The sequence below is a fragment of the Phalangium opilio genome, unplaced genomic scaffold (genome assembly GCF_054372755.1).
Source record: "Phalangium opilio isolate 3A_F unplaced genomic scaffold, DU_Popi_V2 ptg000070l_1, whole genome shotgun sequence".
NCBI lineage: Eukaryota > Metazoa > Arthropoda > Arachnida > Opiliones > Phalangiidae > Phalangium > Phalangium opilio.
Genome location: NW_028324182.1, coordinates 13,869,449 through 13,896,183, shown reverse-complemented (window position 1 = coordinate 13,896,183; position 26,735 = coordinate 13,869,449). Strand labels below are relative to the sequence as shown.

The 26,735-nt window shown below is 36.0% G+C and overlaps 8 protein-coding genes across 9 annotated transcripts; 6 read left to right on the top strand and 2 right to left on the bottom strand.

Moving 5' to 3' along the window:
* Nucleotides 1-48: 48 nt before the first annotated feature.
* Nucleotides 49-2,040, top strand: LOC149661833 (glutamate receptor ionotropic, kainate glr-3-like). The gene is made up of 6 exons (XM_089843339.1): nt 49-713; nt 1,189-1,292; nt 1,356-1,446; nt 1,506-1,557; nt 1,642-1,751; nt 1,826-2,040. Exons 1-6 carry the CDS (start codon nt 669-671, stop codon nt 2,033-2,035), a joined length of 612 nt encoding a protein of 203 aa, XP_089699465.1. The 5' UTR covers nt 49-668; the 3' UTR covers nt 2,036-2,040.
* Nucleotides 2,041-2,052: 12 nt separating this feature from the next.
* LOC149661832 (uncharacterized) lies at nt 2,053-3,000 on the top strand. The gene is made up of 3 exons (XM_089843333.1): nt 2,053-2,245; nt 2,302-2,546; nt 2,615-3,000. The coding sequence occupies exons 1-3, from the start codon at nt 2,054-2,056 to the stop codon at nt 2,943-2,945; spliced, it is 768 nt and encodes a 255-aa protein (XP_089699459.1). The 5' UTR covers nt 2,053; the 3' UTR covers nt 2,946-3,000.
* A 137-nt stretch (nt 3,001-3,137) lies between these two features.
* Nucleotides 3,138-7,423, top strand: hep (hemipterous). The gene is made up of 9 exons (XM_089843331.1): nt 3,138-3,408; nt 3,784-3,883; nt 3,959-4,025; nt 4,094-4,435; nt 4,499-4,678; nt 5,234-5,314; nt 5,422-5,564; nt 5,676-5,721; nt 6,650-7,423. Exons 1-9 carry the CDS (start codon nt 3,258-3,260, stop codon nt 6,806-6,808), a joined length of 1,269 nt encoding a protein of 422 aa, XP_089699457.1. The 5' UTR covers nt 3,138-3,257; the 3' UTR covers nt 6,809-7,423.
* Nucleotides 7,424-11,101: 3,678 nt separating this feature from the next.
* Nucleotides 11,102-13,904, top strand: LOC149661830 (myophilin-like). Its single transcript, XM_089843334.1, has 4 exons — nt 11,102-11,327; nt 11,975-12,111; nt 12,346-12,556; nt 13,142-13,904. Exons 1-4 carry the CDS (start codon nt 11,274-11,276, stop codon nt 13,310-13,312), a joined length of 573 nt encoding a protein of 190 aa, XP_089699460.1. The 5' UTR covers nt 11,102-11,273; the 3' UTR covers nt 13,313-13,904.
* On the bottom strand, nt 13,869-14,704 carry mRpS6 (mitochondrial ribosomal protein S6). Its single transcript, XM_089843335.1, has 3 exons — nt 14,435-14,704; nt 14,228-14,367; nt 13,869-14,162 (listed from the first exon to the last, which is right to left on the bottom strand). The coding sequence occupies exons 1-3, from the start codon at nt 14,477-14,479 to the stop codon at nt 13,928-13,930; spliced, it is 420 nt and encodes a 139-aa protein (XP_089699461.1). The 5' UTR covers nt 14,480-14,704; the 3' UTR covers nt 13,869-13,927.
* A 717-nt stretch (nt 14,705-15,421) lies between these two features.
* On the top strand, nt 15,422-20,252 carry LOC149661828 (lysosomal alpha-glucosidase-like). Its single transcript, XM_089843328.1, has 19 exons — nt 15,422-15,698; nt 16,094-16,474; nt 16,542-16,696; nt 16,861-17,035; nt 17,107-17,209; nt 17,274-17,512; nt 17,577-17,708; nt 17,768-17,878; nt 17,940-18,053; nt 18,113-18,312; nt 18,375-18,508; nt 18,566-18,717; nt 18,791-18,939; nt 19,005-19,089; nt 19,149-19,330; nt 19,400-19,488; nt 19,557-19,606; nt 19,695-19,847; nt 20,050-20,252. Exons 2-19 carry the CDS (start codon nt 16,115-16,117, stop codon nt 20,134-20,136), a joined length of 2,670 nt encoding a protein of 889 aa, XP_089699454.1. The 5' UTR covers nt 15,422-15,698; nt 16,094-16,114; the 3' UTR covers nt 20,137-20,252.
* A 468-nt stretch (nt 20,253-20,720) lies between these two features.
* LOC149661827 (lysosomal alpha-glucosidase-like) lies at nt 20,721-25,193 on the top strand. The gene is made up of 18 exons (XM_089843327.1): nt 20,721-21,520; nt 21,582-21,736; nt 21,805-21,979; nt 22,035-22,137; nt 22,202-22,440; nt 22,502-22,633; nt 22,698-22,808; nt 22,870-22,983; nt 23,045-23,244; nt 23,312-23,445; nt 23,503-23,654; nt 23,714-23,862; nt 23,922-24,006; nt 24,063-24,244; nt 24,321-24,409; nt 24,504-24,553; nt 24,642-24,794; nt 25,024-25,193. The coding sequence occupies exons 1-18, from the start codon at nt 21,137-21,139 to the stop codon at nt 25,102-25,104; spliced, it is 2,688 nt and encodes an 895-aa protein (XP_089699453.1). The 5' UTR covers nt 20,721-21,136; the 3' UTR covers nt 25,105-25,193.
* Cby (beta catenin antagonist chibby) lies at nt 25,191-26,548 on the bottom strand. 2 transcript variants are annotated; one of them, XR_016368999.1, is made up of 4 exons: nt 26,205-26,258; nt 25,937-26,097; nt 25,424-25,530; nt 25,191-25,350 (listed from the first exon to the last, which is right to left on the bottom strand). XR_016368999.1 is itself a non-coding variant. In XM_089843336.1 (3 exons), the coding sequence occupies exons 1-3, from the start codon at nt 26,112-26,114 to the stop codon at nt 25,270-25,272; spliced, it is 366 nt and encodes a 121-aa protein (XP_089699462.1). In that variant the 5' UTR covers nt 26,115-26,548; the 3' UTR covers nt 25,191-25,269. The 2 variants fall into 2 exon arrangements, 1 of the variants encoding a protein (XP_089699462.1); XM_089843336.1 differs by having other exon boundaries at nt 25,937-26,548.
* Nucleotides 26,549-26,735: the final 187 nt, after the last annotated feature.

The window sequence follows — 26,735 nt, the reverse complement described above, 5'->3', positions numbered from 1 at the left end:
AGTGTTTTGTTTCGTGAATTAGTCATTTATTAGTCTATGAAATTATAGAAATAGCAGTCTTAGCAAACTCGGAAAGTTAAGAAAGTACATTAAAAGTTTAGAAACGCGAAAGCCTTAGAAATAAATATCTTAATTGATTCAGAGTTAGATAAAGGTTTTCTGGTAGAAATGATTAGTGCGGCATTTACAAGTAACTTTGTTGTTCACAGATTCGAAGTTCAAATAGTATTGAAAGCTAACACCGATTATTAACGCTGTTTACTACGTAGCTTTGTGTTTTCGCCAATTTATTTAAAAACCCAAACTTTAAAGCGCTAATTAGTTAAATTCTGAGTAATTAATAGTGTTTATACTATAAATTACTTAGTTTTAATATTCCGGGTTATAAAGGCTTAATTGCCTTAGGGATTATTATTATTTCAATGTAAAGCCTTTCTAGATACGTGTGTTTCCTAGTCTAAAATTTCCCACGGTATTGAAAATACCTTCTATATATTAAGTATTCCGAGAACAATAAACTAAACCGTTCTAGTCGTCGTGAGAGTGGATGTCAATATACTCGTTTTCACCGGTTTGTTCCGTCATCTAAAAGACTTGGACCTTAGTCGAGGTTTGCACGCCATACAAACACCATTTCAATCGCTTAATTTTCCTCGGGATCATTGAATATGTTGGAAAATATCGGCAAAACCTTCAATATTTCAATTAAAAACGTAAGTACTTGATTTGTACATTAGTTATTTAATTAATAGGGTTCGTGTGAACATGGAAAATAGGGAAGAGATGTCCAGAATTTTCAGGGAAATCTGTTTAGAGCAGAAAAACTAATGGATATATTGGGGAAAATGATTTAAACTAGGGGGAGTGTTTGGGAATTATCTTCAAAAATCTGGGATAAATCATAATTATCTAGAATAATTAGGGGAAATCGTAATTATTTTCGGAAAATTGTTGTTATTCCTTAACATGGAAGAAATAAACTTTACTACTAAAACCCTTAAGATAATTTGCTGTACAAGAAATTGGATGTTCATTGCTCATATACATTTATTCAACGCGTCACTAGATGACTCCTTAAAAATTTATTAGAAATACTCTTTAAATATTAGTGAAGTTTGTTTTGGGAAATTGGGTTATGAATCCAGATAGAAATCAACTTTTATTCTAACTTTAATTGATCGCTCGTAGAATGTCTATACCAATATGCCCGTCGAAGCCGACGGAAGTTTACGTAACGCTAGTGGATTGGAATATAAATTGTTGCAGACATTGGCCGAAACTTTGAATTTCAAGTAATAGAAACGTTAAATAAGAGTAATTTTTAAACGGCAACGGTTAACAAAGGGTATCACTAGATACAACGCTTTCCCGTCAGTAGACGGTGAATGGGGACGTAATAAAGGAAACCACACTTGGTCAGGCGCTTTAGGGATGGTTCAAAGAAAGGTAAACGCTCATAATCTTATCTAATTTAAACTTAATTTGAAACTTTAAATCTTTTAAAGGAGTGTGATTTCTCCATTTGCTACTTGTCACCGTCATTTTCCCGTCAAAAATGTGCGTTCAATCGATTTTAGTAAATCTATTAAACAATGGTAGTCTGGTGACTCATTTCACTTTCCCTTTGAATCTTTTTTTTAGATTTTGACTTTTCAATTCCGTACACGGATGATGACATTGTTTTTGTTACAAAGGCACCAACGCTTACCAGTACCGAAGGGATATTTTTCCTGAAGCCCTTTACTTTCTACGTAGGTTTAATTAAGATTTATTTTTGTTAAAAAACGTACTCATATTCCCATGCATTCATCATTCATGGAACTAGATGTGGGTTGGCTGGATAGCCGTTTATGTCATTATCAACGCGTTCCTCACGTTTGCCATTAAGAAAACGGAGACGATTAAAAAGTTCCCAACAACTTGGTTCTTATTTGGGGCATTAGTCAAGCAAAGTAATATTAAGCTAAGTCTACTAATTACTTCAAGAATAATTATCAATGAAACGTTTTACTCGAAGGCGATATGTTCGTTCTAAAATTGCGTGAAGAATCGTATGGTATTCACAATTTGGTTGTTGTTCTCAGCAATATTCGGGTTGTTTTACGGTGGATCGCTAACAGCCACCACTAGTATCGCCCCTAGAGAACCAGTAATTACCACCGTAGCTGAGATGGCCGAGGCAGTCGCCAATAAGAAGTACTTCGTCGGTGTAGTTGAGGGAACTTTCTACTACGAACTGATAGCCGTATGTTTTCTTGTCTTACAATTATATATAAATGGCTAAGTACTATTACCTTGCAGAATGCCGATAAAGAACCCTTTACCGTGTTTGGTAGCAATTTCCGTAAGGTTTACGAGAAAGACGCCTTAGAACAAATAATGAACGAAAGAATGGCGTATTTAACTCCAGCGAAGGAGTTTGAAATTGAAGCGAGAACTAATGGATTCTACAAACAAGTACATTTCATTCTTGAATACGCCTTTGCCGGAGATGTTGCTATTGCTTTTCAAAAAGACTTTCCCCATCAACAAAGCTTTAACAGAGTGTAATGCAACCATATCAAAAGGATCGTTAAGTTCATTTTGTTCGTAACTGTTTAATTTTGTTCCGTAGTATTCAGATGCTGTCTGAAAGTGGTATTTTTTTGAAATGGAACTTCAATATGATGAGTCAAATGTCCGATACCCATGAGAATATTTCGGATACATCTAAAATGGAACCGCTTTCTAGTTTAATACTCCAACAGGACATGGATACAGCCTTGGAAATGTTATTTGGGTTTAATTGCGTAGCGTTTGTGGTATTTCTTCTTGAACGATTGCGTTATAAACATAAAGGAAAGCGACCAATAAGAAAATCCGGGCCCAATTTAGCACCGGCGTATGGACAGACCGGTGTCTTTGATAATTATATCATTAGCTATAAAATTGTAAAAGTTCTGTGATAAAGAATGTAATTTCATGAACGCAATAATAACTTGGTGGGTAGAAAGCCCTAGTTCCTAATTGTAAACGAAAAAAGAAAGAAAAGAAAAGGAAGTCGGACCACCCACGCCGTATTTCCTATTTTGAATTTTTCGCCAAAACATATTCGCAAGAGGGCGACACTCTCCGTGGAGTCCCAGCGCGACTCCCGTCATAGCCCACTCGATCACGCGCAACACGACGTAAGCTGCTCGAGCGAGTGGGCTATGCTCCCGTCAAGGTGTAAAATATTTATTAGCCAACTTTTGGTAAATTGGTAAAAATAGTTTAAAATGGCGACTATGGCTTCGTTTCACAATAAGCTCCAAAATTTACAAGCCCGATTAAAAGCGGAAAACGAAGCTAAAGACAGATTACCTAGAGATTTAAATTTAAATGCCCAACAAAGTCCAAGAAATACTCCCAGGCCTCTTATACGTTCCCGTAAGTAAATAAACCTTTTAATACAAAGAGCTCTTGATTTGGGCCTTGGTCTTGGACTCTCGCTGTTTTGGTTTCGGGTTGTTTTTTAAATTGTTTGTGTATTTACTGTTCGCGTTAGTTTACAATGAAATGCAAACTTTCCTACAAAAATATCGCTATGATTTGTAGTTATTTTAACCCTTTAAAGGTTATTAAATTAATGGGGAAATAAGACGGAAGATTGGGGGATACATTTAATCAGAAAATAAATCACCATGTTTTGGTTGGTTCTGGGTCATTGAGTGTGGCTGGCCTACATAATGTTAATTTTTTCGCGATAATGCAATGGCAAAGTGTCTTTAGGCCCGGTACGAATGTAAATTAACTATTTTACAGTCAACTTAGGCGAGTTTGGGGCACCAGGACGACCAGATAGGTCTGCCATAAGACGTAATTTACCATTTAACACTCCTCCTCTTAGACAGCTTCCTGAAAGGTTTGATGCATTGTTTTTAATAAACATTGCAATGCAATTTACGTTTTTATACGAAATTTAAATTAATTTAATCAGGAATGAATGTGACTCTAAACTTCAGGAAATTACCAAACAGGCAAATATATTAACAATAGATGGAAAAGTAATTATCAAAGGCATTTTTAACGTTAAAGTTTAAGTAGGATTTAACCATTGTTATTATTATAATAGAAATATCACTCTGATATCAAAGATTTAGAGCATATGGGTGAATTGGGAACGGGGACTTGCGGACACGTAGTTAAGATGCAACATGTAGCATCTGAAAAAATTATGGCTGTGAAACAAATGAGACGATCGGGCAATAAAGAAGAGAACAAAAGGATAACAATGGATTTGGATGTGGTCTTGAGATGTCACGATTGCCCTCATATTGTACAGTGTTACGGCTATTTCATCACGGAATCTGATGTTTGGATTTGTATGGAACTTATGTCCACGTGTTTGGACAAGTTATTAAAGAGGCTACAAGCCCCTATACCTGAACCTATTGTAGGAAAATTAGCAGTCTCCGTAAGAAAATGCTTCGACTTTATCTAAAAATGGCTACAAAGTTTAAAACAATCTTTATCACAGATTGTCAAAGCTTTAAACTACTTAAAAGAACATCACGGTGTAATTCATAGAGATGTTAAACCATCTAATATACTTTTGGATGAAAATGGAACTGTAAAATTGTGTGATTTTGGTATTAGCGGAAGATTGGTAGATTCCAAAGCCAAAACAAGATCAGCGGGTTGTGCAGCGTATATGGCTGTAAGAGTTCTATTATTATCAGGGGTGTGCGAGTACTCGTTAAGTTCGAGTACTCTGTTCAAGTACTCGACTCGATACTCGATAACAACACATTGAGATACTCGAGACAGATTCGAGTAGCTTTTTAACATTTTAAATACTCGAGTCCGAGGCTTACAACTATAGCAGACGATGAGTTCATGATATTTATTTTGAAAATCACCTGTTCAATGTTTAATTGATCACTAACAATCATTTTGAACTAGTTCGATATTAGATAATTGAAAATCTTCGTTATTTTCAAGAAATTTACAAAATTGCTACTCGACAAGTCAATATTTGAGACTCGATAATTACTCGAAAGAACAAACAAAATTTGACCTATCTAAATACTCGATACTCGAAAGTATTTTTGAGACTCGGCTCGATACTCGATAAGAAATTAGTTTCGATACTCGGACTCGGCTTGAAACCGAAAAAACGGGACTCGCACATCACTGAATATTATCTAAAAAAACTAAAAGTGCTACTTAATTTATATCTAATTGCATAAATTAATAAAAATCTTTATCTTAGCCGGAAAGAATTGACCCACCAGACCCTTCTAAACCCGATTACGATATTAGAGCTGATGTCTGGAGTCTAGGAATTTCCTTGGTATGTTTGTAACCAGCCAAGAGAAATTTATTTTTCTTTCTTTTGTGAAAAGAAAAAGAGTAAAAGACTAAAAGACTAAATAAAATTGGTCTAAATTCTTGTCTTAGGTTGAATTGGCAACTGGCAAGTTTCCATATAAAGATTGCAAAACTGATTTTGAAGTTTTAAGTAAGGTACTGCAAGAGGATCCACCGAGATTACCCTTAGAAGGGGGATTCTCTATGGATTTCAATAGTTTCATTAGAGAATGGTAAATATAAATATTGTTGTTGTTGTTAGAAGGAAGAAGAAGATATTTGGAAATAATGTTTTAAAATGGCCTGGGGTTTGTTTGTTTTATTTTATTTTATTTGTATTTTAGTCTAACAAAAAACTATAAAGACAGGCCAAAATATGGGAAACTCTTGGTAAGTATGGTTTTTTTTAGACTTTTTAGTCAACTGAAATGTCTGATGGAAGGAATTGTTTTGAAAGGTTGTAGTAGGCCCAGAGAAAGTTTTTGAAAAATTCTTTGTTTAAATTGATATTTGAAATATTTTCAGTATTATTACTTTAATTTTGAAAGATTTTCTTTATTAGACCCATGATTTTGAAATATTTTTCAATTTTTGATATTAGACCCATGATTTTGAAATATTTTTCAATTTTTGATATTAGACCCATGATTTTGAAATATTTTTGATATTAGACCTATAATTTTGAAAGATTTTCTATATTAGACCCATGATTTTGAAAGATTTTTGATATTAGGCCTTTGATTTTGAAAGATTTTTGATATTAGGCCTTTGATTTTGAAAGATTTTTCACATTAGACCCATAATTTTGGAAAAGTTTTGATATTAGACCTTTGGTTTTGAAAGATTTTTGATATTAGACCCAAGTTTTGATATTAGACCTATAATTTTGAAAAAATTTGATATTAGACCTATAATTTTGAAAAAAAATTGATATTAGACCTATAATTTTGAAAAAAAATTGATATTAGACCTATAATTTTGAAAAACAATTGATATTAGACCTATAATTTTGAAAAAAAAATTGATATTAGACCTATAATTTTGAAAAACAATTGATATTAGGCCTATAATTTTGAAAAACAATTGATATTAGGCCTATAATTTTGAAAAACAATTGATATAACTTTCAAATTTCAAGTATCAAATCCTTTTTTTGAAATATCTTTAATATTAGAATTATTACAACAATTAAAAACTAAATTTAAAATTTCTGATAAAGTCAGGCAATTCAGTCAAATTAAACCCATATTATTTTTGCTCAAAATAATCTAAATTACTCCAATTGGGATGGGCGTGTTTCCCAAAAAAAAAAAAACAGGAGCATCCCTTTATCCAGAGGTACGAGACGGCAAATGTAGATGTCGCTTCTTGGTTCGCTTCCGTCATGAAATCCAGCCAACCGCCTCAACAACGTAAAAACAGTTGGCGCAGTACAAGCTCAACCATGGTCACTGCCAAAACTGATCCAGCCAATTAATAAAATAACTAAAATAAACACTAAACAACATTAATTATTGAGGAGGGAGGAAAGGGGGGGGGAGATCATTAATGAAGTAATGAAGGCATATAAAAAAAATTGAAAAATGCAAAAAATAATTAATTTGCCATAAAAAATTAAAAATACCACTGATAGGGTAAGGATTGATAACAAATTTTATTTTGAAGAGGGAGAAACCAGGAGAGCAAACAAAGGTATGGTTTACTTTTTTTTTAACCAATCATAATCGTGAATGAAGAGAGAAAGAGGTATAAATTAAGAGGGACACTCTTAGGAAACGGAAACTGTTGAATCATTTTTAATTTTTTTTTATTATTATTATTTTATTTGCACTCTGAGATTTTTTTTATTTTATTTTTAATTTGTTAGTTTCGCAAATTCAAATTTAATTTTTTGATGCGAAAAAAAAAAAGTTGTTTCTTTTTTTTTAAATATGTAAATAATGTGCAGAGTTTATAAAATTATATCATGTACAAAAAGGGAGAGAGAAAGAGAACGCGTCAATTAACGAAAATCTGTAATTCTGTATGTATATACATGTATCTAGCTGTTATAGAAAAAGAGATTAAACATAAAAAAAAGGCCAAAAAAATATTATCACTATCAGCTCGTTTAATTAGATCATAAGTTTATTCCATAATAAAGTTTATTCCATGCTACAGAACTGTAAAATTGCAGTTCATCTAGGTACTATTTAGTCTGTACTAAGCCTTTGAGGTACTGTTTAGTCTGTACTAAGCCTTTGAGGTACTGTTTAGTCTGTACTAAGCCTTTGAGGTACTATTTAGTCTGTACTAAGCCTTTGAGGTACTATTTAGCCTGTACTAAGCCTTTGAGGTACTATTTAGTCTGTACTAAGCCTTTGAGGTACTGTTTAGTCTGTACTAAGCCTTTGAGGTACTTTTTAGTCTGTACTAAGCCTTTGAGGTACTATTTAGTCTTTACTAAGCCTTTGAGGTACTATTTAGTCTTTACTAAGCCTTTGAGGTACTGTTTAGTCTGTACTAAGCCTTTGAGGTACTATTTAGTCTTTACTAAGCCTTTGAGGTACTATTTAGTCTGTACTAAGCCTTTGAAGTGCTATTTAGCCTGTACTAAGCCTTTGAGGTACTATTTAGTCTGTACTAAGCCTTTGAGGTACTATTTAGTCTGTACTAAGCCTTTGAGGTACTATTTAGCCTGTACTAAGCCTTTGACAGCGCCTCACTAGGCGTCGTTTAACCTCGAATCTATGAGTTACTTCAATCATTTCATGACAAACTCCAGTTTGTAACCAGTGACAAACTTATGCCCAACATGTCTTATCAACTTATGATGAGATCAAAGGAATTTTAAGCTTATATAGTTACAAGTATGGTATGGAGTGTGCTGATAAGAAATTTCACACTATTGGTAAGGTTGTCCCCCCACCCTTATTTCTCTCTGTGATGCAACCTGAAACTCAAAATCTTTCAATTTGATGGATTGCTTTGAGGCTCTAGCTAGGGACGTCCCGTTTTGTCTCTGGGAGGGACCGAGTTATGCAAACAAGTAGTCCCGCAGGGCTATGTCCTTAAAATTGACTATGTATTGAGCCTATTAAGGGAAACCGGCGTTGATACCTAATAATTCAGGTTATAACAAATGGGCCAAGCTCTCAGTATAACCAGTGACAACTTATGGAACATATCTTATGTACTTATGGTAATACTTTGGATTTGAGCTCAGTAATTTCACAAAATCCCAATACTGATTAGTTGCAAGCCCATACTTTCCTTATTATTGGGGAGGGGGTGGGGATCCTATGGGAGACGTGTCAGTTAGGGTTAGATAACTCCCGTCTGTGTTGGTCCAACGCATTCCTTAAGTCTCTCTTTCAATTTATAACTTCCTCTTTCATATGCCCATTTATAGAAATGGCTAACCTAAAGTGACTCAACGCGTATATATATTTTTTTTTTTTTTTAATTGAACGGATAGGGGTCCCCTGCAAGAGAAAAGTACCCTAGCCACTTCTCTGGTAGTCTCTTTTCGACAGTATATAAACCAACCGCAGCCCATATAGAGTTAAGCTATTCCTAACAAAATATTATTACAACTAAGAACTTTAATATGGCTTCAAAAAATCCCTTATTCCCAAGTGGGTTAGAAAAATTTATGGCTAGCTTTAGATTATATACCTTATCGAACTTTTGAGAGTTCTTTCCGAGGGGCTAATCTTTCTCTCAAATTTCCTTTACACCACCGATTATGGTTGCCTCAAATTATCTGTGGGGGCGCGTAATGCCTTTAGTGAAGTACTAAAGCGTTAGGCTTAGTGACTGGCCTCTCGGACAGTTCTTCCACGGTTCAACTGATATTGTGGTTACCCCCTCGCGTTCTTCACTCATCTACACTTCCATAGAACGAAGAACGTATCGTATAAAGTATGGGTATAGTTTGTAATATAAACTTGGTCATATTTCGCCAAAGATTTTTTTTTTTTTGAAATTCCCAAACACCGAAAGAAAAAAAATAAGAAAATAATATGTAGGGCCTCTTTTAAAAGGATTTTCAGTTGCGTTTAAAAAAGATACAAGCCTAAATACTTATTGCTTTTCAAGTAGAAAGTTTTTAAGAACAAGAAACTTGATTGTAAACGCGCCGTTTTATTTTCTTTTTAGGTCATTATAATCTACAAGTAAGTCTTTAATAATGTCTTCCCCTCCTCCTCCTCCCAGTTATCCTTTTGGCCCTGGATGGAGACCAGCATTTTCTTAGCCTTTTATAGAAAAGTTTTACAGTAATTCCAATTTATATGAAAGATCATTTAGGCCTAGAACCATATCTATACATTTAGTCCTATATATATATTTTCTAGTATGCACTTTTACGTAAATGATAATTTTGTTTTTTTATCTTTGGAAGGAATTTTTGCGGTGGGTGGGCTTTTACTAGGAAAAAATTTGGGAATTTGTTTCCCCCTAGACTGGGTAAGACTTAACTCATCAACGATTTTATCTTGGTTGATTTTTTTTATCTTTTGATGCAGCGTTAATTTCCATCCATTGTTACGTAGTCGTTAAGAATTTAGGCTTAATAACTAGGATATTAACCTTAGTTTTCAAATTATTATGAGAAATTGTCGAAGGATGACTTTGCTTTGGGACTGAGTTGTTTATGAAAAAATGAAAAACCATTTAATTATGATAACGAGTACACTTTTTGGAAAAGGGGAGCACAGCAGATTTTTCTAATAGAGCGTTCAAAGGAAACAAAGAAAGCTCATAGAGAAAAATTCGATGTCCCATAGAGAGTTTCGAGAAGAGCTTCTTATTCCACTTGTAAAATTAAACTTTCAAGAGTCAAGGTTTTTGTTTTCTAGCACAGACTTTTGTTACGTCACTTTGAATAGCGTGGGTGTAAAAATTTATACCTAAAACAGTGGAGGGAAAATATTTTCGCGCCATTTTTACTTGCCTCCCGTCACGTGCCAGTTTCGGGAGATGCCTAAAAAAACCATCTGATGATGCGAAAACGAATAGTCGAAAAAATTCCAACCCTCTCCCCTAACGGAAACGGGAAGTTTCTGCGGTTGTTGATAAAAACCACCACACTAGCCCATATACATTTATTATAGACCTAAAATAGTAATTAATTTGTAATAAATTTAGTATTCATAGCTTTGGTGTGCGTTGAATTATGGAATAAAGGAACTATTTGACGTAAATTCGAGTTAAATAGTGACGTCATATTGATTATAGTGTGATATTGATTAAATTATTTTGTATCTCTTGCGAAATATGGGGGTTTGTTCCTTGATTAGATGGAACGGTAAATTCAATAAGGTGAAAGGTAATCCTATTAATTAACACGATTGAATTGTAGTTAACCTAAAAAACCATAAGTATCCGACCCCTCTCGTAGACTTATGTCACAAAGCTTCCTGTATTCACTCTATGGCAATATAAAGCAGATTTTGACCTAAAAATTGAAAAATTCCTATTTAGGAATGATACATTAGAGTTTAATCATAATTAGGTGAACCTAAACACCCCCTCCCCCTTAAATTCTTTCCCGCCAAAAATACGCGTTAGAAATCTTCTCTAATATCACTTTAAAATTTGTTTATCTATTGCAAAAAAAAAACACACCAACAATTGGGTCAAATAGTCTAGCAAAGAACATGACCAGTGAGAGTAAACCGCCATTTTACCTGTAATTTTCTGCCTACTTTTTTACGATTTAAAATAGCCGCCCCTTTGTTACGTCATGGGTGTAGAGTTCTCTTAAAAGAATGACGTCACCACTAGGAGAGTGAGTGGAATCAGTGGCAAGAGCGGGAAGGGTCTGCAGACGAAGCTAGTCTCATTTTACGTACACACAGGCCGGCTTTTTCCGCGGGTAAAATCTTTCAACCGTGTTAAAAAGTAGCAATTTCTTTAAAATTAACGCTCATTAAACCACTACTATAAACAATACAAGCATGGCTGAAAACAGAGCGACCAAGTCCGGATTGGCAGCCGAATCTCATAGAAAGGTAAATTATTTTTAATTATTTTAGGAAATCTTAGCGGTGGTTTATTTTTCACCTATATATATGTATGTATGGGTGCGGTCTATGTTAACGCTTAAAGATGCGTGTAAATGCAGCTTTTTCAATGCATTCACGGTACCGGTAGTTAAATATTTCACGGTAATTCGATTGCCTTTCGAGTTTAGAACAGAAATCCGATACCGAAATTTAATGACATTCAGTTTTACTTTTTATTCCCCGTTACTTTGTTAATTCTACGTACTATAAGGATTATTTTCATTAATTGGGTCAAATAACAATTAATAAGCAATTTATTCACGCTAATATTACGTAAATAACTCCCTAAATACATAAAATAGGCCAAAATATAACGGTGTAGCGAAGCGGTAGGCCTTATGACGTCACTGCGAGGGGTCGAACACTATCTAAATATCGTTTCATGTTAATAAAAATTGTATCGAAGAGACTTGAATCAAAATATACTTCCGCTGAGCTAGTGTTCGACACCAATGATATTGACAAGTACTTAAATATTTAAGAAGCACTTGATTTAGTCTGATCAGAGATAAAAATTTTAACGTTATATGCTATAGGTCTACGCGTAGTCTATATTTTTTAATAGTTCCAATTCCAAATATATAAAAATGCAGATTCAAGCCAAATATGATCAAGTTTTGGCTGCTGAAATGTTAAATTGGGTTCAAGAAGTTACCGGAATTGAACTTGATACTGATGGCAGTATGGATAATTTCCACAAACAGTTAAAAGATGGAACTGTTCTTTGCAGGTAGTAACACTTTGAAATACTTAAAGGGGACAACAAGGGGTGGATTTCCGTGTCATAGGGGCGGGCCTTGGCGCCCATAGGGGACCTCAGTATCTCGCGGTTACTTCCCTTCCCCAAAGGGTCATTGACCACCACACTAGTCCACGGTCGGGTCCACCCTATGGGGAAACCGGACCGCGTTTTGAGAGAATGTTTGATGGAAAAGTATTTCCTTCTCTTTCTCGTGTTTTTAAGGTTAATTAACTCATTGCAACCAGGCATGATCCCTGATAAAAAGATAAACAAAACTACCATGGCGTTCAAGTGCATGGAAAATATTAACCTATTTTTGGAGAAAGCCAAGGAATTGGGTGTTCCCGCTGAAGAGACTTTTCAAACTGTTGATTTATGGGAAAGTCAGAATCTCAACTCCGTTTGTATTTGCATTCAATCCCTAGCCCGAAAAGTATTTTGATGTTTTTTATTGACTAACAATTCTAAATCTTGAAAGAAAATGACAATTAGCCTTATTCCTGATCAGCGCCACCTACCCATAGCGGTGACTTTGAGAAATACTGTAAACGGCAAGCCAATCAGATGTCGCTAAAATCTGGTGACGTCATTTTTGGTAAGACCCCCGAGAGTGCCCGTCAGTGACGTCACCAGATTTTAGCGACATCTGATTGGCTTGCCGATTACAGTAGTCCTCAAAGTCGCCGCTACGGGTAGGTGGCGCTGATCAGGAATAAGGTTAATTGGTAAATGCCAATGTTTTTTTTTGACACTAACAACAAAAATAAGTGATTAGCCCCTCGCTTAAAATTGACGGGTCACGCCCCCTGTAGGTTTGTTGTAAAGTCTGCATCAGTGTTTAAAGGGAAGCCAACTTACAGGCTGGCGGTTTTAATTTTGAAATTTGTTTAATTAATCACTTTAAAACCTTAATTAAATTTTATTAACGAAAATTGGCATTTATTTAACATTGTCATTTAATAATTAATACATTTGAGTTTAATTAAATTGGTATTAACTATAATATGGGTAAATTTAGGCTTCCAAATTTGGAGTAAGGTCTTTAGGTCCAAAAGAGGCTGACCAAAACATTCGTCATTTTACTGAGGAACAGCTAAAAGCGGGACAAACCATCATTGGCCTTCAAAGTGGAACAAATACAGGGGCTAATGCGAGTGGCATTAATTTTGGCAACACGAGACACATGTGAACAAATTGGATTACAAATTATTCACAAAAAAATATTCCTGTAAATGGAGCCAAAATGTTCTTTAAAAAAAATTCCTTATTTTTTTCACCATCTTTTAAATTTATTATTATTATTTGATAAAGAATTATTGGGGCCAAAAAATTGTGTTTAAAACTTTAAATGTTAATATTTTGTGGCTTGGTTTGTGTTCAAAGAGTTAATCCAGCATCTGTTCCATTTATTTTTTTTTTTTTGTACAATGGTCAAAAGAAATAAGCCTATTTTTGTAATTCAAATTTTTCTAAATTCAGAAATTAAGTTCATAATATTCTGTTGTATTTTTTTAGTTAGATTAAATTAAATTATGTTAATGGAAAGGGACCAGTAAGGACCAAAATTAATTAATTAATTAATACCCCTTAATTTTTAGAAATTAAAAACCAAAACCAAAACCAAAACCAAGAATAGGCCTAATATCTTTTTGAAATGAAATCATATGATGAGAAATTTTTTAGGTAAGGTTGCGTGCGCATTGTAAGAATTTATAAATAATTAATTGATATAGAAAGAGAATATGTCGCAATACAATCAATAAATTTATTACAAATTCTAATTAGTACATTTATTTTATTTTATTTAATTTATTTTGTAAGCACTACGTCTTCTTTTACTTTGTTTCAGCAATTCTTTTACACTAGGTCTTAAAGCTGGTGGTAATAGTTCCTCCTCTAAGCTACAAGACTTAGGAGGATGGTAATTAAATGTTTCTTTGCTTATAATATGAGGTTTAATAATATCAATGTCTCTTTTACAATGATCAGTTAAATCAGAAAGAATCTTTGGTGAACTTTCAAAATGAATCAGGAAGTAACTGCAGGAGATGATAATAAAGGTATTTAAAATTTATTAAAACTTAATTTTAAATTAATTAATTACCTCCCCTCTTCATGATTATTATCATGAGCTCTAATTGGAAAAGGCAAAAATTTAGTTCCCAAATTTTCAATCTTTCTAATAATTCCATTTCGCGTTAAAATGGCTTCTCCCGCGCGTTTCAGAGTAGCTTTAGCTTCGGGCTAATTATAATATTCGTGTAATTATTATTAGTTATATTTAATCTAGTTTAAATTAGACGCGGCTTACCCTCTGCATTATTTTCAATATCAAAGATAGCTCATAGGCAGGCATTGTGTTATCCAAGGCTTAGGTCAATTTTTATATTATAGAAGCAAATTTGGGGAAATCTGCGAGAACAAAACTGGCCTACTCCTTCGTAATTAAGTAGCTCTTTAAAAGTGCACTACTAGACCAATTTCAGCCTTGTTTTTCTGATATTTAGCGCAAAAAACCTAAACACCTATCTATCCACTCTTCTCCGCTTACGAAACCGCCATGTTTGTTTGTTATTTTTAATCTTTGAGCGATCCCTGTGGCGGAAAAATGTACTACAGTGCCGCGAAAATCAAAAAGATCTTTAGCATGCTTTCATAAACTAGCCTGTAGCTCTGTACACTTGTAGATGTATTATTAACTTTTGCTAGAGCTTTGCCTGTAAAAATTGCGTTGCTCAACTTAAACTAAATTTTAATAATGGCCAACGTTTATGAATTACATCTAAAACATCAACCAGAGATAAGAGATAATGTTTAAAGGGGAAAAGCTTTTGAGAGTGTTTATAAAATTTTAATTTTGTACATCACCCAGAGCTCTTTATATTCATGATTTTGATTTGCCAATTTGAATTTTAAAGAATCGACACGTTCATTAGGTTTCTAGGAAGTGTGTCGCTGATAAATATGTAGGTTTTCATATCCACACCCTGAACCAACCCATCACCATATTATCAATTGTTTTTAGTAACCAACCTCTAAAACCTCTTTAAATGGAACATCAGCCGATTATATCTGTACAAGATAGTAAATTCCTTACGACGCAAATACTTAAGTTATTTTGAAATCCCAGATTGTCGCAAAACACTTAAAATCTCGCCTGACCAAAAATTCCCATTTCTGAGTCTTCAGGAGATGAAAAGTTATAGTAGAATATACAGTTTCGAGGTCATAGATTATCTTCAAATATCTATGAGTGTGATGGAAAAAACAAAAACAATTGATGAAAGAGGTATATGGGTTCGTCTTAATGATTAAAAGAAATATCGATATCTACGTTTCATTTTTTATCTAAAATTACTTTCGACAGAATGAAGATATACACGTGAAGCAACATCAGATTACGTTGAAATGGCTATAGTATAAAGGGCTATAAAAGACGGGCTAGACCATAACTACCTTTTATTTTAAGGAAACACTGCGCACTCTTTAACCAAGTCGGAAAAATATTTTAGGCTCAAGAGGAAGGGTTCCCATACACGATAATCTCTCGTTTGCCAAACAGAAAACACCAACGGGTACGTTTTTTGTTTATACATATAGGCCTACATACGTATCGCAAATTTCACCTTGATGTTGAGCAGTTTATGATAAAAGAGGATAGAAACTATCATCCTAGTTATACCAACTGGGAAAAAGGTGAATTCACGCCATACAGCTAGGTATAAAACAGGTGCTCCCTAGTTTAGCCTACCTTTTCTAATGCTTTACCGTACATGAACTTGTTTTTAAGCGTGAAAAGTTGTTTCAGATTTTACGCTTAAAAGGTAAGGAAAGGCATTTTAATTCGAAGTCCCGCTAGTCAAATCATAGAGGGCTTCGATCTCCTTAGAGTTCTGTTGTCTCTTATAGAAAATTTAGTCAAGGCCAAGGTTAAATATCCCTGCGCCTCTACATTGTTGCATTCTAACAGGTGAAGCAGATCAGGGAAGTTATGAAAGTCCTCATCGTCTTGGCCCTTTGTGGCTTTCTCGTGGCGATCGCCAATGCCCAAAACGTCTGCGCGAACATCCAAGAAGCTGATAGAATAGATTGTCTACCGGCCCAGGATGATCCGCAAGAAAAGGATTGCGTCGCCAAAAAATGTTGCTGGACTCCTTCCAAGGACAATCTCCAAGTACCGTCTTGTTACTATCCGCCGGCGTACCAGTCTTACAGGACCTACTTAAAAAGCAATCACCAAACTGGATTCGAAGCCACTTCTATTTTGACAACTCCATCCGGTTTCAAAGGGGACGCTAAAACCCTTAGAGTTGCCGTGCAGTATTTGACCAAGGACATTCTTCGAATTAGGGTAAATTTATATGATGGGGATGATTGAGGGAATGTTCAACACGGTTTAATTCGTGTCGTTTGCTCAGATTACTGATAAAGACACGAAAAGATTCGAACCCCCGGTTCCTGTTATCCCGAGATTCCCACCAATTGGTAAGAATGCGTCTCTCAACTACGAGGTATCTATTGGTGACAAACCACTGTCCATCAAAGTGACCAGAAAATCGACGGGTGAAACTATGTAAGTCTTTGATTTAATGATTTTCGAATTTATATTTACTGTCAATATGGCTGCCGCGAGAAAAACAAATGACTAAGCCACACTAGTGCAATACACCTGCCGATCACGTGTTCGTAGACTTTGCAATGGACGTAATAGAAATTATTCTTGTTGATAATATACAGTTTTGATACGAGCGTCGGTACGTTGGCTTTATCGGATCAGTTCTTGGAAATTTCCACACGTTTGTCGACCAAGTACTTGTATGGAATTGGAGAACATGCGACCGGTACTGGTACCATGCGCGGGGGAAAGAAACAAAGATATCCCCTTTTCAACAGGGGAGAATTAGTTAGAGCCGTGAGTGTGTCAACAGACTCTTTTATATTTGCTCATGATGATATAATGTTCGTAATCGGAAATTGCATTAGGGTCATCCTGGTTTAAATTTATACGGATCACATCCATTTTTCCTGAACATTGAAAAAACTAAACAATCGCACGGAGTGTTTTTACTGAACAGTAACGCTATGGGTTAGTGTTTCGCGTCGTGTCTAATAACTTCCTTTATACGATTTTTAACCTATTATATTTTTAGAGATAACTACATACGAAAGTGAACAAATAACCTTTAGACCCATTGGTGGCATTTTCGACTTTTTCATATTTTTGGGACCGGACTTCGATTCGGTTATTTCTCAGTATACTAGCGTCATTGGACGGCCTTTCCTACCACCCTATTGGTCTCTTGGTTACCATTTATGCCGTTACCAATACAACACCACCAAAGAAACCAGAAGAATTTGGAAACGTAACGTGGACGCGGGGATATATTTCGTAAGTGTTCGTCATTGGAGGTGTGCACGTTTTAAACCTTTCAATGGAACCTTTGTAATTGAAGGAAGGTCAATGGAGTGACATTGATTACATGGAGGATCGAAAGTGTTTTACCTACGATCGTGTCAGATACGCCGGTTTACCTGAATTGGTCAAAGATATTCACGATGAAGGGATGCATTACATGATGATTCACGTAGGTTTCAACAGAAATAATCCAGGTGCAATTAAAGATCAAATTATGTTGATTTTTAGGACCCAGGTCTAGACGGAGACACTGTTCCCGGCGTTTATGCACCATCAGATGAAGCTAAAAAACTTGACATCTTGATTAAGGACTACAAAGGAGACATACTTAAATTTCTTGTATGTCTTCCGTATTTGTTGCAATCAGATTGTTACATTAAAAGCCATTTCATCTGGACAGGTATGGCAACCAGTAACTGTGTTCCCGGACTTTTCCAATCCCAAAGCCGAAGATTATTGGGTCAGACAGTTCAAGAGGTTTCACGATGAAATCGATTATGACGGGGCATGGATCGTAAGTCATCGATACAAAACATGCAATGATAAATTTAACAAACGTTTTCGTATAACTAGGATATGAACGAGCCATCCGGTTTCGTTAACGGTTCCCTTACAGGTTGTCCAGCTGAAAATACATTAGACCATCCTCCGTTTGTCCCCGGTAAAGACCTCTTGTACAACAATTCCATTTGCATGAGTGCCAAACAATATATCGGCGATCATTACTACGCTCATAACTTCTACGGGTTCCAAGAGGGCATTGCCACTAACAAGTAATTGTTCTAATGCTACCGACTCCCTGATGAGATTTTCAACTATTGTCTTGTAATTTCAGAGCCATGACTCAAGTTCTCAAGAAAAGATCATTCATTTTATCGCGGTCCACCTTCCCAGGATACGGGAAATATGGAGCTCATTGGTTAGGAGACGTATTGTCACGTTGGGAATACCTTGAAGATTCTGTTGAAAGTACGTAAGCATTTCCTATTTAACCGAATTATTGCTAAAATAACTCTCACGTCACAGGAATGATCACCTTTAACATGTACGGTATACCGATGGTCGGTTCGGACATTTGTGGATTTACTGGAAACACTACCTATGAAATGTGTCAAAGATGGACGGAACTCGGTGCTTTCTACCCATTCTCTAGGAACCACAATGATTTCAACACCATCGTAAGATTTTTTCTAAAGCCTATGGGGAAGTTTTTTTTTTTTTTTTTTTTTTTGAAACTAATTGTTTCTATAGGAACAAGACCCGGTGGGCATGGGACCGGACATGGTGGCGTTACAAAAGAAGGTCTTTCAGATACGTTACTACCTGCTACCCCATCTGTACACTCTCTTGTACCATAGTCACGTTCATGGTGTCCCAACAATCAGGTCACTCGTATTCGAGTGAGTCATATTTAGATCTTTAATTGATGAGATGAAATGCATCAACTTAAAACTTTTATACTTAGCTACCCAAATGATCTCAATACGTATGAAATAACGAACTCTTTCCTGTGGGGAAAATCTCTACTTGTTATCCCCGTTTTGGAACAAGTAGGTTTCAATTATCCACTGGTTTGAAAGAACTATAACTAATTACTTCAACAATACAGGGCAAAGTGAATGTAACCTCCTACATCCCGAAAGGAGTGTGGTATGATTATTACACTCAGGAACAAATCGTCAGTCAAGGAAGTGACATGACGTTTGACGCGCCAGTTGATCATATCCCCCTTTTAATAAAAGGAGGCAATGTTATTCCCGCTCAAGTTCCGGCGACTAGAATCGTTGAAAGGTATTTGTTTTATTGTATTTCATGTCTGCTTCTAAATTTAATTATGTTATTAATTTTTTAAATTCCTAGTCGCAAGAATCCCTTCCATTTGTTGATTGCTTTGGATGAAAACGGACAAGCCCAAGGCGACCTTTATTGGGACGATGGAGATTCTATTGGTAAATCAAATAGTTCTTTCTTAATGTACATTATTTTAGAAACTAATTTTAATTGCTATTATTCGCAGATCCCATCGGCGACAACAAGTATAATTTTATTACTTTCAAAGTGGCGAACGTGAGTGTTTTGATTTCGCATAAATATTTGGCAAGGAAAGTATATAGATATTTAAAAGTCATCGTTTTCGCTCCGTCTCTCCTCACAGAACACTTTGAATATTAAAGTATTAAAGGATAGTGAACCATCCCCGATGATTCTAGACCACATTATAGTTATGGGAGTAGACGGACCCGTATCCTACGCCCGAATCGATAACAAAATGTTGAGGTTGCATTCGAACTACGACTCTAAGAAGAGGGTTCGTACACAAATATTTCAAACTATTCTTTTTTTGGGCAGTCCGAACTGTGCTATTTTTACTAACCATTTCACGAGGGGCTAATCACCAAATAATAATCTGTACATCCACTTAATATTCATATTACTTCTGAATTTAAGCGATTAGCTCCTCTTTAATATTAGTAATTAGGCTCAATACTAACACTTAAATATCAATTTAGACTCTGAAACTCGATGCATTGAGAACCGACCTGAAGGAAGACACTGTTATTTCTTGGGATCCTGATGTTACACCACCAGGGATGTAGGATTTTACTATATAATATTATATTTTAATAACATCGCGCACTAATCATTTAAATGTATTATAAATTACCATTTAAAAATATTAAGATTGAAATAAACTCAATTTTATTTTAATCAATATTATATGCAATAATTAAGTGTATTTACTGGAGAGTTCATTTATTTTTCTCTAGAAACCTAGAGATTGAGATACTCGTGAAAACAAGAATGGTAAAGTTGTTTACTTTATACATTAAAGCCATTATTGGTAGGCCTAATAAATGTTGTTGAGGAATAAGTTTTTAGTTTCGCGCACAAGGTCACCGTTAATCTTAAGTCTATAACAATGGTTCGCCAGAAATGCTTTGGTTTACATATTATTTATCTACCCTAAGTTTTATGAAAATAACAATAACAATGGATATAGGGTTTTTTCTTGATAATTGCTTCATAATTAAAAGAAAAAAATCGATATCTTTGTTTTCCTTTTATCTCAAATTGTTTTTGACGAAGTGAAGAGATGCAAATGAAGCAATGTTCACTTGTTCAGTGATAACGTGGAACTTGATGTAGAAGAGTATAAAAGAAGGGTTTGAGTATAGTTATCTTTTATTTTTATTAAAGACGCACTTCAGAAAAAGCCACGATAATATTTTTTGCTACTTATTACTTTCTTGCCATTGTCAATCCCGGAAGGCTTCGGTCTCCTGAGCTAAAGCGTTCTATTGTCTGATATAAACGTTAGTCAAGGTCAAGGTCGAATTTTCGCGTTATTCCAGTAAATAAAACTGATACGAGGGGCGTCAACGCGTCATGAAACTTCCAATTGCTCCGAAACAGGTGCTCCCTAGCTTAGCGTACATCTTCTAATACCTTACCGTATATGAACTTGTTTTTAGCCGAGTAAATAAGTTATTTTCGATTCTACGTACGCTTAGAAGTTTATCTCTAGTAGAAACTTTTGTCAAGGCCGAGGTTAAATATTCCCGCGTTTATCACATCTACATCGCTGCATTTCAACATATGAAACTGATCAGAGAAGTTATGAAAGTCCTCATCGTGTTGGCCCTTTGTGGCTTTCTCGTGCCGTTCGTCAATGCCCAAGATAACGTCTGCGCGAACATCCAAGACGCTGATAGAATAGATTGTCTACCGGCTCAGGATGATCCGCAGGAGAAGGACTGCGTGGCCAAAAAATGTTGCTGGACTCCTTCCAAGGACAATCTTCAAGTACCGTCTTGTTACTATCCGCCAGTGTACCAGTCGTACACGAGAACCTTAACTGAAAAACATGACAATGGATTGGAAGCCACCTCCACTTTGACAACCCCATCCGGTTTCAAAGGGGACGCTAAAACCCTTAGAGTTACCGTGCAGTATTTGACCAAGGACATTCTTAGAATTAGGGTAAATTCTTTATTAAATGATGGGAATGTTAAACACAGTTAAATTCGTGTTATGTTCTCAGATTACTGATAATGACACGAAAAGGTTCGAACCACCGGTTCCTGTTATCCCGAGATTCCCACCAATTGGTAAGAATGCGTCTCTCAACTACGAGGTGTCTATGGGTGACAAACCACTGTCCATCAAAGTGACCAGAAAATCGACGAATGAAACTATGTAAGTCTTCTAATGTTTTTCACGATTTGACAGATGTGATTGAATTAATTCTTGTTGATAATATACAGTTTTGATACAAGCGTCGGCGCTCTGGTTTTATCGGATCAGTTTTTGGAAATTTCCACACGTTTGTCGACCAAGTACTTGTCTGGAATTGGAGAACATTCAACCGGTACTGGAACAATGCGCGGGGGAAAGAAACAAAGATATGTTCTTTACAACAGAGGAGAACTGGTCAGAGCGGTTAGTGCACCAACTAACTAATGATGGTATTTTCTCTAATCGAATATTGCTTTAGGGCTACCCTTATTTAAATTTATACGGATCACATCCATTTTTCCTGAACATTGAAAAAACTAAACAATCACACGGAGTGTTTTTACTGAACAGTAACGCTATGGGTCAGTGTTTCGCGTCGTGTCTAATAACTTCCTTTATATGATCTTTAACCTCTTATTTTTTTAGAGATAACTGCGTACGAAAGTGAACAAATAACCTTTAGACCCATTGGTGGCATTTTCGACTTTTTCATATTTTTGGGACCGAACTCTGATTCGGTGATTTCTCAGTATACTAGCGTCATTGGGCGACCTTTCCTGCCACCCTATTGGTCTCTTGGTTTCCATTTATGCCGGTACCAATACAACAGCACCGAAGAAACCAGAAAAGCTTGGAAACGTAACGTGGACGCTGGGTTGTACTTCGTACGTTTTGGTCGTTGAAGGTGTGTTTTTAAACTTTTCAATGGAACCTTTATGTTTGAAGGAAACACAATGGAATGACATTGATTACATGGAGGATCGTAAGTGTTTTACCTACGATCGTGTCAGATACGCCGGGTTACCAGAATTGGTCAAAGATATTCACGATGAAGGCATGCATTACATGATGATTCACGTAGGTCTTGACGCAAACAACTCAGGTGCAATTAAAGATAAAATTTTGTAATATCGATTTTTAGGATCCGGGCTTAGACGGAAATTCGACTCCCGGCGCTTATGCACCATCAGATGAAGCTAGAGATCTTGACATCTTGATTAAGGATTACAAAGGAGAAATACTTGAATTTCGTGTACGTCTTCCGTAGTTGTTACAATATATTTGTTACATTCAGAACCTATTTAACTGGACAGGTATGGCAACCAGTAACTATCTACCCAGACTTTTCCAATCCTAAAACCGAAGGTTATTGGATCAGGCAGTTCGAAAGATTTCACTATGAAATTGATTATGATGGGGCTTGGATTGTAAGTCGGCAAGCTATAAGAGAAACGCACCCATAATTCTAACAAACGTTTTCGTAATTAGGACATGAACGAGCCATTTGGTTTCGCTAACGGTTCCCTTACAGGTTGTCCTGCTGAAAATACATTAGATCATCCTCCGTTTGTCCCTGGTAAAGACATGTTGTACAACGGTTCCATTTGTTTGAGCGCCAAACAGTTCATCGGGGATCATTACTATGCTCATAATCTCTACGGGTTGCAAGAGGGCATTGCCACCAATAAGTACTAGTTAGACATATCTTAATGCTGCTCCTTGATGAGACTCTCAAGCAGTGTCTCGTATTTTTAGAGCCATGACTCAAATCCTCAAAAGAAGACCGTTCATTCTATCAAGATCCACCTTCCCTGGATACGGAAAATATGGAGCTCATTGGTTAGGAGACGTATTGTCACGTTGGGAATACCTTGAAGATTCTGTTGAACGTACGTAACCATTTCCTATTTAGTCAAATTGTTGCTAAGATAAATATTGCGTCACAGGAATGATCACCTTCAATATGTACGGTATACCGATGGTCGGTTCGGACATTTGTGGATTTGCTGGTAACACTACGTTCGAATTGTGTCAAAGATGGACGGAACTCGGTGCTTTCTACCCATTCTCTAGGAATCACAATGATTTCGACACCATCGTAAGATTGCCTCGAAAGTCTGACTCGCGTCTTTAATTTTGAAGCTAATTGCTTTCTAGGAACAAGACCCGGCCTTCATGGGACCGGAAATGGTAGCGTTGCACAAGAAGGTCTACCATATACGATACTACCTCCTGCCCCATCTGTACACTCTCTTGTACCATAGCCACATTGATGGTGTGCCGACAATCAGGTCGCTGGTCTTCGAGTAAGTCGTGGTTTATGACAAGATAAAGGATGTTATGGTAAAATTTATACCGTACATAGATACCCAAATAATCCTCAAACATACAAAATCAAAAACTCATTCTTATGGGGAAAATCTCTACTTGTTATCCCGGTTTTGGAACAAGTAGGTTTAAGTAACATTACTTCGAAACAACTAAATACTAAATTATTTAAGTACAGGGCAAAGTGAATGTGACCTCCTACATCCCGAAAGGAGTGTGGTATGATTATTACACTCTGGAACAAATCGTCAGTCAAGGAAGTGACATGACGTTTGACGCGCCAGTTGATCATATCCCCCTTTTGCTAAAAGGAGGGAATGTTATTCCCGCTCAAGTTCCGGCGACTAGAATTGTTGAAAGGTAGGTATTTGTTTTATTGTATTTCAAGTTTGCTTCAAAATTTAATTGGGTTATAAATTTTTTTTTAAATTTCTAGTCGCAAGAATCCCTTCCATTTGTTGATTGCTTTGGATGAAAACGGACAAGCCCAAGGCGATCTTTATTGGGACGATGGAGATTCTATTGGTAAATAAAATAGTTCTTCCAAATTCCGTTTTTAAATTAATCTACATTATTTTAGCAACTAATTTTAATTTCTTCTCGTTTCTATTATTCGCAGATCCCATCGGCGACAACCAATATAATTTGATTTCGTTCGAAGTGGCAAACGTGAGTGTTTTGATTTCGCATAAATATTTGGCAAGGAAAGTATATAGATATTTAAAAGTCATCGTTTTCGCTCCGTCTCTCCTCACAGAACACTTTGAATATTAAAGTATTAAAGGATAGTGAACCATCCCCGATGATTCTAGACCACATTATAGTTATGGGAATAGACGGACCCGTATCCTACGCCCAAATCGATAACAAAATGTTGAGGTTGCATTCGAACTACGACACTCGGAAGAGGGTTAGTACACGAATATTTCAAACTATTCTTTTTTGTACAGTCCGAACTTTTCTATTTACACTAACCAATACCCGAGGGGCTAATCACTAAATAATAATCTGTACATATCGCGTTTACAGTAATTATTATTCAGAATACTTATGAAATTAAGTGATTAGCTCCTTTTTAATACTAGTAATAGAAGGTATTACTAATTAAGCCCAATACTAACAATTAAATATTAATTTAGACTCTGAAACTCGATGTTGGGGCTACTAATCTAAAGGAAAACACTGTTATTACTTGGTATCCTGATGCTATACAGCCCTAGATATACTGTTTATGTCGTCACTATACCAATCATTTTAATAGAATGTAAATTACCATTTACATTACACCAAATGACACGTTTAAAAATTATTAAGTTTCAAAAGAATTTATTTCATTTTAATCAATTATATACATAATAATTAGGCTTATATTTATTCTTCTTCGACTATCTTCTTTGTTGTAACTTTTTCCTAACTTCCTCTAACTCTACTTCCTGTTGATGGAACTCCGCTGTCGTTTCCGCTAGCTAAAGAACGATTGTTTTTAATTACTTTTAATTAAACCGAAATTGTCTCATTTAACCACGAGATTACACTAACCATATCGAGCAGTAATTCGACTTTCATTTTAAGTGAATTATTTTCATCGATTAATTGTTGATTTTGTTTTTTCAACTTGGCCAAGTCCTTGTGCGAACGGTTGCCAGCTGACGCGGGTGAAACGAAAATAGACCTAATTTATCCGAAGCTAGGAAAGAGAGAGTCTGAGAGAGATAGGAGGCCATGAGGGTAAGCCAGCCAGCAGCCTGCCTGCCTAGTGTCTGTACAAGAGCGTGAACTGAACAGGGTGCTAGGCTGAGAGCGACGGTTGGCAGGCTATTGGCTCCCCCTTTTCTTTCAGTGAAGGTTATCAACCTGGACGGACGGTTGCGAGGGGAAGATAGAGGCATAGAGGTTACTCCATTGATTTTCCTTCTCTCCCAGTCTGCTTTCATCCGTACCGACGGTTGCAGCCCGAATTTTACCCCCGTCTTTAACCCCACTTCCGGCCCCCTGTTCATACACCCTATGGGGAAAAATTCCGAGCGCACCGAGAATATATCGTCTCCTTACCGACGATCCATTGCCCATTCTCGAAAACGCACTCTTGATCGCCCAAATGTAATTTAATGTCCCCGTATTCGATGCCAAACTCTTGATTCGCCTCCAGCTCCCTTCTTACGGTTGAAAGAGACGCCGTTTTCCTCGGAGGAGTTTTTTTAAGTGAAAATTTACTAGAGAACAATGGCATTTTTTGGATAATATTTACTGTATTTTCAACACCTTTTTACACAAGCTTTAAAAGAAAAACTAATTTTGAAAATAACGGGAGTGAACCAACGGCTTATGTCTCTCTGAGTCTGACCAAATCTAGCCTTGAGTGTTGTGAACAGAGAGTAACAACCCCCGCAGCGCCTAAATCTTTTTTTCTTTCTTTCATAAATGCAAGGAGCATGGGGAAATAAACGTCATTGTCGTAATAACCAATCGGTGTTTAAGTAATCCCGAGCGGGGCGTGACATTTCCTAATACCTCTCCTCAAAATTACAGTTCATTTCAACCCAAAGATTCCATATGTAAAGGTAGACCCACGGCTTTCGTAACGCCTTGCAATGGGACGAACGTACAGCTACTTCTACTGTGTATTCCCGATGAGACGCCACAACGGCTATTTTGAAAAATGCCACCATTTCTTTTTGGCGTGAATACATGGATATACAAACTACATACAGTAGTATACTAATGTAGAAAATTTATGAACAAGACCAAACCCAAAATATCGATATCGGCCTCGCTGAGTTGTCCACTTTCGCCTTTGATATTGATTTTTTTTTTTCAAAAAGTAAAAGATATCTAATATGTTTAAGATATC

Coding starts and splice junctions, on each gene's coding strand:
- LOC149661828 (XM_089843328.1), top strand. CDS start 16,115: ATGAAAGTCCTCATCGTCTTGGCCCTTTGTGGCTTTCTCGTGGCGATC. Junction 18,054..18,112: donor ATTATGACGGGGCATGGATC/GTAAGTCATCGA, acceptor TCGTATAACTAG/GATATGAACGAGCCATCCGG. Junction 18,940..19,004: donor ATCAGGTCACTCGTATTCGA/GTGAGTCATATT, acceptor TTTTATACTTAG/CTACCCAAATGATCTCAATA.
- mRpS6 (XM_089843335.1), bottom strand. CDS start 14,479: ATGCCTGCCTATGAGCTATCTTTGATATTGAAAATAATGCAGAGG. Junction 14,368..14,434: donor TATTGAAAATAATGCAGAGG/GTAAGCCGCGTC, acceptor TATTATAATTAG/CCCGAAGCTAAAGCTACTCT. Junction 14,163..14,227: donor AATAATCATGAAGAGGGGAG/GTAATTAATTAA, acceptor CATCTCCTGCAG/TTACTTCCTGATTCATTTTG.
- LOC149661833 (XM_089843339.1), top strand. CDS start 669: ATGTTGGAAAATATCGGCAAAACCTTCAATATTTCAATTAAAAAC. Junction 714..1,188: donor TCAATATTTCAATTAAAAAC/GTAAGTACTTGA, acceptor GATCGCTCGTAG/AATGTCTATACCAATATGCC. Junction 1,293..1,355: donor GCCGAAACTTTGAATTTCAA/GTAATAGAAACG, acceptor GGGTATCACTAG/ATACAACGCTTTCCCGTCAG.
- Cby (XM_089843336.1), bottom strand. CDS start 26,114: ATGCCATTGTTCTCTAGTAAATTTTCACTTAAAAAAACTCCTCCGAGG. Junction 25,531..25,936: donor GAATGGGCAATGGATCGTCG/GTAAGGAGACGA, acceptor CACCCGCGTCAG/CTGGCAACCGTTCGCACAAG. Junction 25,351..25,423: donor TCGAATTACTGCTCGATATG/GTTAGTGTAATC, acceptor ATCGTTCTTTAG/CTAGCGGAAACGACAGCGGA.
- LOC149661827 (XM_089843327.1), top strand. CDS start 21,137: ATGAAACTGATCAGAGAAGTTATGAAAGTCCTCATCGTGTTGGCCCTT. Junction 22,809..22,869: donor GAGAAATACTTGAATTTCGT/GTACGTCTTCCG, acceptor TTAACTGGACAG/GTATGGCAACCAGTAACTAT. Junction 22,984..23,044: donor ATTATGATGGGGCTTGGATT/GTAAGTCGGCAA, acceptor TTTCGTAATTAG/GACATGAACGAGCCATTTGG.
- hep (XM_089843331.1), top strand. CDS start 3,258: ATGGCGACTATGGCTTCGTTTCACAATAAGCTCCAAAATTTACAAGCC. Junction 3,884..3,958: donor CTTAGACAGCTTCCTGAAAG/GTTTGATGCATT, acceptor TAATTTAATCAG/GAATGAATGTGACTCTAAAC. Junction 4,679..5,233: donor GTTGTGCAGCGTATATGGCT/GTAAGAGTTCTA, acceptor TCTTTATCTTAG/CCGGAAAGAATTGACCCACC.
- LOC149661830 (XM_089843334.1), top strand. CDS start 11,274: ATGGCTGAAAACAGAGCGACCAAGTCCGGATTGGCAGCCGAATCTCAT. Junction 12,112..12,345: donor GATGGAACTGTTCTTTGCAG/GTAGTAACACTT, acceptor CGTGTTTTTAAG/GTTAATTAACTCATTGCAAC. Junction 12,557..13,141: donor TTCAATCCCTAGCCCGAAAA/GTATTTTGATGT, acceptor GGGTAAATTTAG/GCTTCCAAATTTGGAGTAAG.
- LOC149661832 (XM_089843333.1), top strand. CDS start 2,054: ATGGTATTCACAATTTGGTTGTTGTTCTCAGCAATATTCGGGTTGTTT. Junction 2,246..2,301: donor TCTACTACGAACTGATAGCC/GTATGTTTTCTT, acceptor ATTACCTTGCAG/AATGCCGATAAAGAACCCTT. Junction 2,547..2,614: donor CAACAAAGCTTTAACAGAGT/GTAATGCAACCA, acceptor TTTGTTCCGTAG/TATTCAGATGCTGTCTGAAA.